At 52.9% G+C, this 13,950-nt stretch overlaps 5 protein-coding genes across 5 annotated transcripts; 3 read left to right on the top strand and 2 right to left on the bottom strand.

The window, feature by feature from the left end:
- Window positions 1-36: 36 nt before the first annotated feature.
- EV422DRAFT_564374 (tRNAHis guanylyltransferase-domain-containing protein) lies at window positions 37-1,177 on the top strand (the record flags this gene model as incomplete). Its single annotated transcript, XM_053072193.1, has 2 exons — window positions 37-128; window positions 226-1,177. 2 exons carry the CDS (start codon window positions 37-39, stop codon window positions 1,175-1,177), a joined length of 1,044 nt encoding a protein of 347 aa, XP_052928722.1.
- Window positions 1,178-1,524: 347 nt separating this feature from the next.
- EV422DRAFT_517147 (uncharacterized protein) lies at window positions 1,525-4,460 on the bottom strand. Its single transcript, XM_053069427.1, has one exon. The coding sequence runs from the start codon at window positions 4,417-4,419 to the stop codon at window positions 1,726-1,728; it is 2,694 nt and encodes an 897-aa protein (XP_052928721.1). The 5' UTR covers window positions 4,420-4,460; the 3' UTR covers window positions 1,525-1,725.
- A 127-nt stretch (window positions 4,461-4,587) lies between these two features.
- Window positions 4,588-5,284, top strand: EV422DRAFT_242275 (30S ribosomal protein S21e). Its single transcript, XM_053065663.1, has 3 exons — window positions 4,588-4,701; window positions 4,870-5,087; window positions 5,164-5,284. The coding sequence occupies exons 1-3, from the start codon at window positions 4,681-4,683 to the stop codon at window positions 5,183-5,185; spliced, it is 261 nt and encodes an 86-aa protein (XP_052928720.1). The 5' UTR covers window positions 4,588-4,680; the 3' UTR covers window positions 5,186-5,284.
- A 78-nt stretch (window positions 5,285-5,362) lies between these two features.
- Window positions 5,363-10,137, bottom strand: EV422DRAFT_242205 (uncharacterized protein). Its single transcript, XM_053065662.1, has 18 exons — window positions 9,873-10,137; window positions 9,759-9,803; window positions 9,620-9,689; window positions 9,458-9,543; window positions 9,068-9,380; window positions 8,522-9,003; window positions 8,294-8,443; window positions 8,009-8,220; window positions 7,826-7,933; window positions 7,704-7,764; window positions 7,572-7,631; window positions 7,162-7,508; window positions 6,875-7,085; window positions 6,660-6,815; window positions 6,355-6,590; window positions 6,198-6,275; window positions 5,876-6,133; window positions 5,363-5,790 (listed from the first exon to the last, which is right to left on the bottom strand). Exons 1-18 carry the CDS (start codon window positions 9,943-9,945, stop codon window positions 5,635-5,637), a joined length of 3,102 nt encoding a protein of 1,033 aa, XP_052928719.1. The 5' UTR covers window positions 9,946-10,137; the 3' UTR covers window positions 5,363-5,634.
- A 1,421-nt stretch (window positions 10,138-11,558) lies between these two features.
- Window positions 11,559-12,659, top strand: EV422DRAFT_564370 (HAD-like domain-containing protein; the record flags this gene model as incomplete). The annotated part of the gene is made up of 4 exons (XM_053072192.1): window positions 11,559-11,657; window positions 11,723-12,160; window positions 12,231-12,267; window positions 12,334-12,659. 4 exons carry the CDS (start codon window positions 11,559-11,561, stop codon window positions 12,657-12,659), a joined length of 900 nt encoding a protein of 299 aa, XP_052928718.1.
- Between the last annotated feature and the right edge of the window lie 1,291 nt (window positions 12,660-13,950).

The following is a 13,950-nucleotide window of genomic DNA, read 5'->3' as shown; positions in this document are numbered from 1 at the left end:
CTTACAAATTTTCGGTCGCTGAAAACCTTAACTTCAATGAGCGCCGACTCGCCGGAGCTGGCTTCTGGCCTGCCCAAGACCGCCCACGATGCCCTGTACTCCATGTATGCGACGGGTCTCGCCGACAAGTAAGTTGTTTAAGAATGGTTCGGCGGGCAAGCGCTCTCGGCCCAGGTGTCAGCTGCCTTTACCATTTCGCAAGGAGCTAATACTGGCGTCTCTCAGAATCAAAGTCATAGAGAAGAACCTCGACCCGTTAGTACCGAACGATAAGCCATATGTGATTCGATTAGACGGCGTGGCTTTCAGCACCTTCACGAAGGGCATTGTCAAGCCATTTGACGTGCGCCTCACTGAAGCCATGGTCAACACGACCGTGGATCTTGTTCAACGGTTCAACCCCGTGCTGGGGTACACTCAGTCAGACGAAATATCGTTGGTTTTTCCTGCAACACCTGTATCTGATTCAGTGATACCTGAGGAAGATGAAGATAAGGTCGACGAAACCGAAGGCGGGGAAGGCGGTTCAAACAAACGAAGACACAAAGCATCCTCAAAATTGAAGAAAAGCCATAATGTGCAACCCCAACAACACATGTACAATGGACGCCTCCAGAAACTTGCGTCTGTTCCGGCGTCCTACGCCGCCGCTCGCCTAAATTACCACCTCAGCCGAGCCAACTGGGACGATTTGAAGGAGCCTGTTCGGGAACGGATGTTGGGCGGAGCGGCCTTCTTCGATGGCCGAGTCGTGTCCATACCGGACACCGAGACTGCTATGGAGTGCATTTTCTGGCGGTCGAATTTCGACGGGTTCCGCAACTGCATATCAACCATCGGCAATGCATACTTTTCACCGAAGGAGATGCATAAAAAGGGAATGAAGGAGCAACTTCAGATGCTGGCGACAAAAAACGTATCGCCGTTCCGAGACTTTGCCCCGCGCCATCTGTACGGCACATGGGTAAAACGAGCGCAGTTCACGCTTCATGGATTTGTCAACCCAAAGACTGGAAAACCCGTCGGACCGGTTCTGCGAACCCGCGTGGTGATAGGCTCTTTCAATTGGGCGGATTACACGCCGGAGCAGCGGGTATCTTTCACTTTTGCGAAACTGTGGCCGGATGACGGGCCTCCGAAGGACGCCATACCTGAGAAACCATCGGCCAACAGTTGAGACATCCGAAAGATGAGGATCAGAACCCCTTTTTTCACATCCTTGTCGCTCGGAGACAAGACCGCGCTAACGAGATCGCTTTCATTTTTCGGGGATCGGTAGAACACTAGTCGGAGCTCGGGTAATGGGACAAAGCCGCGCTTTTTCAACGTCGACCTACCCTTAGATCTAGAGGTAATTAGGGCGTAGGCATTGTGGGGACCGCACAGCCAGAGCTTCTTGCCTTACAAGGCTCGTTCACATCAGCGCTCCAGAAGGTTCATCATCCTCAAGATATAGAAAGCAGTAATCTGTACATATGTATCATGCCATACCACTTGACGAATCTAGCACTACATGTCCGCCGCCCATCGTTAGGCCCGGAAATTGCAGCCTATGTTGACTAACGATCGTGACAGAAACTGGCAATACGCCCTAGATAAATCATGAAAAGCAGCCTTCTTTCAACCCCCCGCCACTCAACTCAGCACGGCGAGGCGGACTGCCATGTAGGAAAGATGCGAAAGTGCGGGCTGGTTGAGATTTTGTGCCAAACATTTCTTATACGATCATTTCTGGCCTCTCGAAGATTCAGCCGATTCCCCCTTCTGCTTCCGCTTCTTATACTGCTCCTCTCTCTCCTTAAACCGGCCTTCAAGTGCGTCCTGCGTTTCCCGCAACGTGTCTTCAAAAAAGTCGGAATCCGTCACGTAGTCACGAGGGTCACGGGGCTCCAGCGGTGGCAAGTCATCGTAATCGAATCTGTCTGCGACGCGGTCGTACTCATCGTCCAACTTATCGTGGGGTATCTGGTCGAAGTCCTCGGAGAGGTCTTCCTCACCCGAATCCAAGATGAACTTTGAGTACTGCTTCTCCTGCTGTGACCGATTTTCGACTTCGACGGTAGGGAGGGGTGCGTCAACGTAGTCGTATCTGTCCTCCTCGATCTCATCCTCAACAATTTCATCCACATCCTCAGCTTCGGTGCCAGTCACGTCCCCATCAGCAACCGCTTGGGCTTCCGCCTCTTTCTTCGCCTGTTTCTTCAGATCCGCTACGCCAACTGGAGTCAGATGCCTAGGGATAGGGTTCGGGAACCTGAGCGCACTTTTCTGCTCCAACTGGTCCGCATTGGCTCGTCGCTTGAGGAAGCATGCCCGTTGTTCGTCGGGAGACATCTCTTCGAACGGCACTTCTTCGCCCGCTTCCTTCAGCTGTTTTTGCACAGCGAGCTTTTGTTCGAGTTGCTTCATGGCCAACTGCACTTTCAGAGTGAATTCGCCCTTGGCCGGCCGTGTTTTCGATATCTTTTGCTGCTCGACGGCGTTGAGGAATGTTGGCGGCGCCATACTCTCCTGCCCAGCTTCCCATAATGCAATAGGAAGCCATGCGTTGATGGCCGTGAATCCAACCCAGGGTTCTTGCAACGGATTCCCAGTCCATTTAGCGTCGGCTTGTGCTTGCTGCAGATCGATGTTGATATATCGCTCCGCTAGCATGCGCGTCTTCGGATCCACGATTGGTACACCCTTCCCAAGAGGCGGCATATCCGGTAGAGGTTCTTTGATTTGCCGCTCCTTCATCTCTGCCAAATAGCTGACGGTATGCTTTCGTGCTTTCAACCTTTTCGGAGGTGGATGGTCATAAAATTCCGTGTCCATCCGCAACACTTGAGCCACGTCGTATATCCCACAGTAGTTGCGCGAATTGAAGGCTTGTTTCCAGTCAACCTGCAGCCGATCAAGCATATCGTTGATGTCTACTCCTATCTTCTTCACGTTCTCGTTCTTCAGAATCTTGTTGAACAAGATCGGATTGAATTTACGCCAATGCGCTCGCGTCATGCGTCCAGGCATGACAACCAAAACCTTATTCTGCGGCGTTGCGATCGTGAGTGCATGAATCGGGTTCAAGTTCTTGGTGCCCGGGGTGTAATGCGGTCTCTGCATGCCGGAAAGGCCAATGAGTGGCGCATTGTATGCTTCATCCATTAGCCACTTTTGAAGGACGGGTCCCCAGGTAGAGAACAGAACATCTAGGATGATCCGCTTTTCCTGGCTAGGATTGCCCTCGGAATCATACATCGGCACGTTGATCTTGTATCCTTCAGTGATCGGCACGATTCCCTTCTTGGAAGCCGGGCGCCAACGTCGGTTGCCGTCCTCGTCGGGCTCCTGCCAGATCACTTCGACTGGGGTGTCCTCAAAGACGCTTTTTGGTTTGATCTTTGGCTTTTTGATCCATTTTCGTCTTTCCAAGTGAGGTTCATCGCCTTCCTCCGGGTTCTGGTCCAAGCACGAGGGTTCGTCATATGAGTCGCCGCCGCTAGCTCCGGCGACTCCGGTCCTATTCCGGTCTGCGTTCCGGGATTGTATGGTCGTATCGCCCGTACCCGAGCTGTACGAAGTGCATTCAGCAAAGGGGTTGCCCGCATCCTCCTCCTCCAAGTCTTTCCTCTTCGAGGCCTCCCCACTCGAACGCCCATAGTCAGCCGTACCCCGAGTTAAATTCCGGTCGATCCGGTCCTCTTTGGTGCTCCGATCATTCCGCGGCTTGGACGGCATTCGGCTGTCATCCTCGTCTTCTTGTCTCCTTGACTGAGGACCGCTGCGGAGTCCGTTTCGCCCTACATTCCTCTCTGCCGACTTGCCAGCCCGCATGTCATTGTCTTCTCCCTGCCACCTTGACGACGGCGCGCTGCGCGATCCTCCTCGCGCTGCGTTTTTTTCGTATCCGCCGCCAGGAGATTCCCGAACATCATTCCCCCTCGACGGCGGTGCGCGGCGATTATTCATCTCCGCAGATTCGCCGTGGAGGGAGTCATAGAAGCCACCCTCGTCTACCCTCCACTTTGAGGATGGCCCGCTGTGCTTGTTCCCACCCTCAGAATTGCCACGAGGAGATGCTCGAAACTCATTCTCGTCCTTCTGCCCTCGCGACGACGGGGCGCTGCGTGTTTTATCTCGCCCTTCATCCCTGGCCGCATAGCTGCCGCGAGAAGGTTTGCGATCATGGTCCTTGTCTTCCTGCAACTTCGAAGGCCGTTCCTTCGGTGGTCCCCGGCGTTCGTGCCGGCCTACGCTGGCCCTTTTGATATTCGTCCCTGGAGGTGGTTTGTTGGCATACGTCGAAACATTCGCGCAAGTGGGTCGGAGTAAGCCGCCAAGGATGGATCGGGCGTGGGTGGGATCGGGGGTTGAGAGGAAGCGAGTGGTCCCTCTAGACCGTCTTCTGGTCGCAGCTAGCAGGCAAGGCCTGTACATCGTTGCAAGTGCTTCACCTGACGAGGGCGCTTGAAGATTCGCAAAACGCCGAATTGGATGTTCGAATTTCACGACGGAAACTTGATGGCATTTAAACGTCACACGCGTCATGTGAGATTCCCGTGATTTATTTTCCGAAGCGTCGTCTGGGGAAGAAAACGTCCAACGGCCGTGCGGTCCCTTCCTCCTTTTGCGCACTTAGCAGTACGATAATACCTGGACATCCCCTTTCGGTCATTCCACACACCCTCACAGTCAGCAATGGAGAACGAGAAGGGCCAGGTTAGTGTCGCTGTGTCGTTTGGGAGGGAACCGTGGGATGGAGGAATTTTGGGGTCAGCTAGTCGAGGCTCGGCTCTGGAGGTTTTCACTCTCGAATTGGGAGGAGAATCGCTGCCGGTTCTTTGCAAGAACGTTCGTCGGACTTATCAATACTTGCACCCACACCAGGTCGTCGACCTCTACATTCCCCGCAAGTGCTCTGCCACTGGCCGCCTTATCACCGCTAAGGACCACGCCTCCGTCCAGATCAACGTCGCCGATGTCGACGCTTCTGGCCGTCTGACCGGTACCTTCGAGACCTACGCTCTGTCCGGCTTCGTCCGCGCTCTGGGCGAGTCTGACGACTCCATCAACCGCCTTGCTACCGCTGACGGTTACCTCAAGGGGTGAGGCTTATTTGCGTAATTTGGTTTGTCGACTCTATGACTCGAGTGCTAAAGCGGCTTTTGAACTTTCTTCTAGAGTCTGGAGCTACCAGCAGTAAATTTTTCGAAGTCTCGCTTTTGGATACAACAGTAATGTTGGACGAGCCGTAGCGTTGTATAGTGCATACTCCGTCTCCTCAATATATCTCAAATCTAGCTTCAGATGGTTCAATCGAGTGAACGTTTTGGGATTTAGCGACGGACGGGTGGACTGGTTTCATGCATCGGAGGAAGGGCATTGCGGGCGAAGCATCATATGGAAGGACTGGCTTCGAATAGAAGATGGATTGGGGACAGAATATGGAGTGTTGCATCCGGAGCTATCACGCCTTCGACATGTGGAACGGGGCCGCCGGATGATTTCATCCTTCGCAGAAGGAGAATGTCCAGTGTGTATTATACAGAAAAGTGCGACAGTCCATGGTCCGCGTACAGTTACATAAAGCCATGTCAGGTGGATTGCAGTGAAAAGAGTAATATGAGTCCCACCATGTTCCAATAATGTCGCTCACTCTGCGGAAGCCTCCTCGCCGTCCGCTCCAATGATCCTCACAAACACCTCTTCCAACGTAGTTTCTCCGATTCCGTATTCCGAAATGCCATGAAGTTCAGCATGTTCCTGCATAATCTCAAACACCTTGGACACAGGTAACCGGTCATCATCCTACCAATTTGAAACAAAATATGTCATTTAGTATTTGGGTTGCCATATTTGTGTTATACGGGGTAGATTCTTTTGATGATTTCACCTTAGGGAATGAATACGTCGCCTGTGAGGCAAAACTCTCGTCTCGCTGCCATTCACCGCCGGACGGCAGCACTTGTGATTCCACAAATTGTGTGGCTGCGGGCATGGTGTCTTCAGACGTGGAGGAGAAAGAGAGACGGAAGGAGTTTGCGTAGAGTTGTTTGAGGCGGAGCGGGGAGCCGAGACAGCGCAACGTGCCTTGAGACATGATGCCGATGCGTTGGCAAAGTACTTCGGCTTCTTCCATGGAGTGCGTTGTCTGTGAAATGAATTGGGTCAGCTTGTCTAATTCCTGGCGCTAAAACCGGGCGGACAGAACTTACCAAGATGATCGTCTTGCCTATCCTGGCCTGCTGGATGATGTCCCAGATGAGACGACGGACTTCCGGGTCAAGCCCCGTCTATGAAGAGGCGAATAACACGACGTTCAGTATCCGAGACGAGTCCCGGCAGTAGGAAACGTGAGCATTGCCACCCTACCGTAGGTTCATCTAAGAAGACCACTTTGGGATGCCCAACCAAAGCAATCGCGATGGAGAGACGCCGCTTCTCCCCGCCACTCAGTCCTTTCGATAGCCTATTCTTGAACGCGCCATGCAGCGCGACGGTTCTTAGACTCTCTTCCACCACCTTCTTTTCTTCTGATGGTGATATGCCCTTCAGCCGTGCGTAGAAGAGCAAGTGCTCTTCACAAGTGAGATCATCCCAGAGGATGTCTAGCAACAAGGTAGACGCGGGTGAGCATGCGCAATATGGGAAAATGCTTTTTCGGTCAGCCAACTTACCATGCTGTGGGCAAATACCCACGACCCTCCACACGTCTTCCTGCTCCGAGTAAATGTCATAGCCCGCGATATACGCCTTGCCTCCCGTCGCATCATACAGTCCAGTCAGGATGCTGATCGTCGTAGACTTTCCAGCCCCGTTTGGTCCCAACAGACCTGTAAACCACCGTGTCAGTATGCTGATTATCGTAGATCCTAAGCACGTCCTAACGTACCAAACACAAGATCAGACTCCACAGCTAGGGTGAGTGTTTTCAACGCCTTCTTGCCCGTGGTCGCGTAGGTCTTTTGCAAGTCTTTGAGGATGAGCGGATTGCTGTTATGCTCGGCTAGAGCGGTCACGCGCGCTCGTTCGGCGGTGACGTCTGCGTCTTCATGAGATGTGTAGTTTTCTGGCGGTTGTTGGGCCTCTTCGTCTGTTACCTGCTGAGCGTAGTGATCGCGGAGTTTGTAAGTACGCGTCTTCATGTGCAGTTTTTGAAATATGCCATGATACACTTACTTTGCCAAGATCGTTTTGTTTCCTCCTATTCGCTAACCGATGCTTGGTCGCAAACACAAGCTTGCTCCACCCCCCATTCCCAAGCCATATCGCCAGTGCCATCAACACGAACCATTCCCAGATCATGAACATGATGGCTGTAAACACCTCATCCCCTGGACGGATGCGACTGATCGTGTAAGGACGTTCCGTCTTTTGGAAGGATGTGCGGTTGAGGACCGTGAGGATCCGATAGAAAGCGAATGGTGGCCAGACAAAGTAGCCTGACGGTGCTGCTTGGTCGACGAAAAGACTGTCGCCAGCGAGAGAGACTAGGACACTGCACAGGATGATGAGGAAAGTCACGACTATAGAGGGCAATCAGTATCAGTTGAAATGCCCTTTGCATTGAACGCGCGGAAGCTACTCACCCAACCCGGTGCGCGATGTTCCGAAAAGAGCACCGAGCAAGAAGGACAGGGCAACTTGAGCTGTGAAGTAAGTTTTAGTCAATCAGATATTAGCTAATCTTTCATGCTCGACGACACTGGAGGCATAGTTACCATGGCCCCATATGAACAGGACTAAAATCAGCACGCCAGGTGAAGTCTTCGTGAACATAGACTATTGAAAAGAGGTTGGATTAGCCTTCGTTCGCTAAGCCATGTCCCCTGAAAATCCCTACCATTTTGACGGCGGCTCCGACAATCAGGAAAACCGCAGCGGATAGGATATGGAGGGAGTAAAAATGGATGTAATGGGCCAGCCAATATGTCCACACTTTCAGCCCGTTCTACAACAGGCAAGGAAGATGGAGTCAGAATATCGCTCCAAGCCTCAATACCTGACCAACCATCTCCAAACGAACCATTCTCATCATCCCCATGATCCTGTCCTCCTTCTCCTTCACCAAAGTCACAACAAAGAATGGGGTGAGGAACGAGACACCGAACGGAAAGAGGATACGCCCGATGAAAGATGAGAAGGGAATGTCGAGGCGCGTGCTTTGGACGATCGGGAAAGCGCGGGTACTTGCGGTGATCGCGGCAGCTCCGTACGTTCCGGGGTTACTTGTCCGGACTGCAAGGTTGTGAGCGTATGTAAGTTTCAGGAAAAACTCCGCAATCGGAACAGTTGGATGAAAAGTTCTTACGGATGGCGCCGTTGAGCTGTGCCTGCTGCAAAACCTGGCGAAGACCTGCGGTAGGATATCCTGCAGCGGCCTCAAATCGTTTGTCTTTGCCAATCTGCATCGTATACTTGTACTTCTTCGCCGCATGATCGATAGTATCGAGGTGAAGAGCTAAAAGTGCATGATTGTGTGAGGTCTACTATGGCAGACCGGGATAAGTCATCGGCAGCTACACAATGGAAAGCGTACCTCCGTATGGAACCGAGTTGGTCACGCCAGACACATCTACCAGGAACTTCGAAACGGTGTCTGGATCTGGGTCGGATTCGAAAAAGATGCTCTTATCTATCGTAGATAACCTGTCCACGGCGTTTCGAATCGCCGTTCCAAGTGCGAGATTGATATCGCTTCCAACGTTTTGGAAGAACGGGACGCTTTCGACTCCGGCAAGATTCAGATTGCCTCCCGTCGTTGTGGCATTCACGTAAAGCCTGCTTTCAATCGTATCCAGCAGTCCATTCGCTGCTGTAGCGGGTTTCAGAGGGGTGAAGGTGGACAAAGCGGGTGTGATTGGGATGAGCGGCCCTTGCTCACGCGAGCCCGCATTCGTAACGCTGCTGCTCTGACTGACGAAGGCCCATGGACGAAGTTCATATTGAAACAGATACCGGGCCAGCTTCGTAGCAACGGTCGGCGAAAGCCATCCACCCCGCGGCTCCGGGGAGTAAGTACTTTGTGTAGAGGGCGAGATAAGCAAAGATGATCGTTCTCAAAACATTCACGGTTGTGACATACCTATCGTATGTAGCGTAGTTCGCGCTGGCGGCCACTTGCGGGTCAGTGGCGTAAGGATCCCCAGTGCGATAGCTGTACCCGGTCCCAAAGTATCTGACGCATGGAGCATTTCCGACCAAGCTACCTGCACTGGGTGGGCCATTCTGGGTTGGACCGACCAGGAAGTTCGCATGATAGACCAGATCCTCTGAGGTGCCAAGGATTTTGTTGCCATTGATCATTGGCGGAGTCGACGGTAGCAGCGGGTCCGACACGTTCTGGAGTGGGAAGTTCGAGTCATCGAGCGCAACGACGGAGGAACAGTAAATAATATCTAGGGGTGGCCGGAAGATATCAATCGCAGGGTCAAGAAGGCTGCGTACACAACGAGATGGGGCGAGGAATGACTACCTCTCGGCGCTGTAGACTTGTCGACGAGATTTTGGATAACCTTTCCCAGCGCTGCCGAAAGCACCACCATCAACAGTGGACAGCATCTAATCAAAAAGGCAGCAACAAAGGGGTGGGCTAAACGATTGTGACATCAAACGATCCGGCTTTGATCACACATACGCAACGCAACAGATGTTGGTGAAAAGCTGCCGTTTCTGGTATGCCAGTGTCTTTCGTCCCAAAGCCCGAACTGGGAGTTTGAGAGCGGTCAGTAATAAGTATGTTAGAGCCGTAACTTAGCGCTGCAACGACGTCTAACCTTGATAACTCTTCCCATGGCGAGCGGAACTTCTTGGCGAGGTTACTAGATCCAGAACCAGAACTCAGAAAGAGCAGTTGCACCCTAAGAAATATCCTGGCACTGCTTCCCTACCGTCGTTCATATCTACGGCAGCGGGTGCGGCCTTTGACGTTGGGTCAACCTTGGCCTCATTGGCCGGTTCCATTCTCTGGCAGTTTGGGAACGGGGCGTGAAAAGCGGAAATATACCCCTCTCGAGAAGCCGCATACGAGCACCGACTAACGGACGGCCGACACTTTCAGGAATGGGATGACTTCCTATGTAACGTTTTTCCGGAACGGCGGACGCAAGTAAGGACGCTCATATCAACCCCGCTCGCCAGAGTTCTAATGTGACGGACCCCTGTCATTTCCGACGGCTAATGAGCGAGATTAAGGTTTAAGCGCTTTCCGACTCGGACGTGTCCAATCAGCCCTCCGATCTCCCGTATTGTCGGACCTTTGTGACGCGGTGGTGTGTGTCACGTAGTAACGACGGTCGACTTGGCACGTTGGCAACAACCACCTTTAGCTCGTTCAGTCCCAGACTCTCACTGACAGGCCTCCGCGGAGTCCGTACGCCGGGGGAATAGCGGTTGGCTGGTCGTTTTACTGATGATCAAGCAGCTCTCGAAGCTGGGGAGTCCTGACTCCTGACGTGGGTCCGCCGAAGCTCGGAGGCCGTGGGTTGAAGGATGCGCTGGAAGTCTCTGTCCCAGCGCGTCCATTAGTTACACCCCGCTGGGAATAAGTTTCATCGGGCGCTTCGGCACTGAAGCAGCCGGGCCTCGCGTTTCTGTTGCGCATTGGAAAAGCCATCTGCACGGACATCCGCACGGTCGTCCTGATTATTGCATTGTGCATTGGCTTACCGGGAAGCTGAGCCTATTTGCCTCTTCAGCGACATCCTCGTCTGCCCTCATCATCGGTAGCCGCGATTTCGCTACCTTCCTGGTCTAACTCCACCTGGTCATCCGAGTCTTACTGACTCAGCTTTTCGTCAAACCTCCACTCCTCTCCCTCGGGCACCATTATACGCTGGAAACGGCGCAACTTCCGCCATCCATCCTTCATGTCCCTTCGAAACATCCACCTCCATCTATAAACAGGTCCAAATCTCTCCAACGCCCTCTTGCTTTTTAAACTCTCGCATAACAAGATCCCACCCTGCTCTTCCATCAGGACACCAATTCCCTTTTTTTGCGGAGCCCGGGAATTTTGTTTCATATACTGCACGAGGGATTTCATCTCGAGTCGGAGGACACTCTGATTCCTTTCTGCAGATCTGGTGAAGCGTGGTATGGGCCTCGCCGGGCTCGGTTCCCATGTACTTGATTTCATGGTCCCATGAATCGCGGAGCTCATATTGTAATACGGACGTCCGTTCCAATGTTCCGGGGCGCTGAGGCTGGTCATGATACAGAGGGGGTGCTGTTGTTTCCACGAAACACAAAATGCGTCCAGTCCGGTTAAGCCAACAGATCCCGATAGTAAATTGTCCGTCGTTTTGGCAGAGCGGGTCGATATCGATCCGGCACCGATTTCTATACATGCCTGACTAGCTGCTCGATTTGATCCAGAGAGTGCAAGCTCTGGCTGCTCTGGGGATGGTCCCTTGTTTAGCTTGTTGCTCACCGTGACGTTTGGCAGGCTGTTTGGCAGGGCTCGATCATCGATGACACCGCGTCGATCCCCACTTTCTGCAGTTTGCATGTGCATTTGGTTTGCATTTGAGGTCTGGAAAGTGACTGTACTGGGAACCACACACCAAACGACTAAAATGGACCCCGCAACTATCAAGAAGGAGAACGTCAAGCTCATAGTCAGCGACGTGGACGGAACGCTACTGGACTCCGCCCACGAGGTTCCTGCAAAAACGGTAGGCAAACGTTGAGAGCAACCGGTTCACCTCGTCCAAATGACGACTGACTTCCATTCTTCCAGCGCAATGCAATCCTGGCCATCCGCAAGTCGCACCCAGATCTGCCGTTCATAATAGCCACCGGCAAGCCCTTCGCCGCCACTTTGGATATCCGCCGCGACCTCAACCTGACTCCTTTCCACTGCATCCATACAAATGGATGCCTGATCTACGGGCCAAACGACGCGAACGACGGGACAACCCTTGACTGGGCCGAAAACCTGGAAACGGATTTCGTTAGGCGAGTTGTCCGTGAGAATCGGAAGAGGCAGATAGGGACATTCGTTTATGTTACGGATGAGGTGTTTGAGGTCGTGCTTGATGCGAGAGGCCGGGTGGGCGGGCCTGCGAGGGAGGATGGCAAGGGCTGGTTAGAGATTTTGAGAGCGTTTGGGGAGGACGTCAAGGTGCCGCCCGAGGGCTTTTTGGAGAGGTTGGAGAGCGGGGATGTGAAAGTGCAGGTAAGGCGATGTTGGGAGCCCCTTCTATCTGTTCATTCGACGAAGCGGTATCCACAATTGTTTTCATCAGAAAATGGTCCTTTGTGTCAACGACCCAGAAGTTCCAGGTACGAGGCCATACCCGTATTGTCAGAAAAGCACTGGTATCTTACCCTTATTTTTTTCGGCCACAGCTTTCCGCCAGCATCTCGTTACAGATTACCCTGCAACATCATTCCACCTCACGCAAGCCCTAACCTTTGCCCTCGAGCTGCTACCGCTGAAAGCATCCAAACAAGCCGCTCTGCAACACATATGCGATGAACTCGGCATAACCGTGGACAATGTGCTGGCATTTGGAGATGGAGAGAATGATGCTGGGATGTTGGGGACTGTCAAGTACGGCGTTGTCATGCCCAATGGCATGGAAGGAGCGAAGAAAGCAGCGGCGTATGTGGCACCCGTGACCAACGATGAGGCGGCTGTAGGAGTGGTTCTGGACTCAATTTTTGGACAGTAGACTTCGTAGAGTTACAATCAATGACATGGACACCATGCAACCAGGTCGCGCGGAGGGGCAGCCAGGAGAGCGAGACATACCGCCCTGTTCTCGCTGCGTCGCTTCACTGTATCAAGATGGTGCAAGTCTCATCCTTTAATCTGCTCACCCTGTCGCTGCCAAACGCGTTGTCCGCGTTGAAAGTCATCTGCCTGCTGCGATTTCGGTTCGGATCGAAACCGCACCAGGCGGAAGAAGATATGCGATGCGGGCACGGATCACATCGCGTCCCGGACGGTCAATCAACCCAGTGGCCTACGGGGCCAATTTGCCTTCCTCATACTCCGATGTATCTGCTGCGTACCACCGAGTGGATATCTTCCAGCGGGGATTTCAAAGCGGGATGTTCGTTCACATTTCACTCGGGGTCATTGATGTTTTTGGTTTGGTCGAATAGAGGCATGGAAGCAAGCTTCGAAGAGAGCAAAAACTTTTCGGTAGTCGGGCGAGCGTCGTGCTGTATTGCATCAGCAACAGGGATTTGCATACAGCAACAGGTCAAATCCCGCAGTCGGAGCCCCGACTCCACCGAAACATCGTGAGGTGGATGACAGACGTTTTAGGCGAGATTAGAGCGGGCTGGGAGAAGGACGTGGGGATTTCAACGTGAGGAGGAGGAGGGCTTTCCTGCAGCAGGATATGCACATGACTGGTTTAAGACAACCGCCGAATACGGACCCTCAGATTAGCGAGTTACGTGTTTTTTGGGCATAGGAGGGAGATGGGCGTCCAGGACGCGGTTGTATGCTGCGAACGGAGAGGAATCACGTCCATGATGCGTTTCCAAGTATTTAGTCATTGATTTTGGCCCGGGCTGGGCCAGAGGCAAAAAAAAAATTTCACCTCGGGAGAAGGAGAACAGTGCTGAACAGGTGCAGGTGCGTACTTCCTTTTGGCAGCATTGGTGGCCATACTTTTGGGGGAGACGCATGGCAGACGTCCTATGGCGATGCGATGCCTTTCTTTAAAGCTGTGCCCCCTTTCCCCGTGCTGTGGTGGGGCTTGTCCCGCAGGGAATTGGACGTGCACCGTGAGTTTGGCTTTGAGGGCCAGATCCTGGAGCCCAATCTCAGCTCTCTTGAGGTGTCCAACTCAATGCTTGGCAGAAAGGATGATTACTTTGGGTCGTCCCATACTACCAGCCTTGCTGTGATACCACTCCAGCAAAGTCAAAGCTACTGATCGCATATGCTCACTCACCCGTTCTGCCTGGGGGAAGCTCAGATTTGCCCTCCTTTCCTTTTCCATTTCT

This window comes from Fimicolochytrium jonesii (genome assembly GCF_025526975.1).
Source record: "Fimicolochytrium jonesii strain JEL569 chromosome Unknown EV422scaffold_3, whole genome shotgun sequence".
NCBI lineage: Eukaryota > Fungi > Chytridiomycota > Chytridiomycetes > Spizellomycetales > Powellomycetaceae > Fimicolochytrium > Fimicolochytrium jonesii.
Note: the sequence above shows the minus strand (reverse complement) of the source record. Positions and strands in the feature narration are given on the sequence as shown.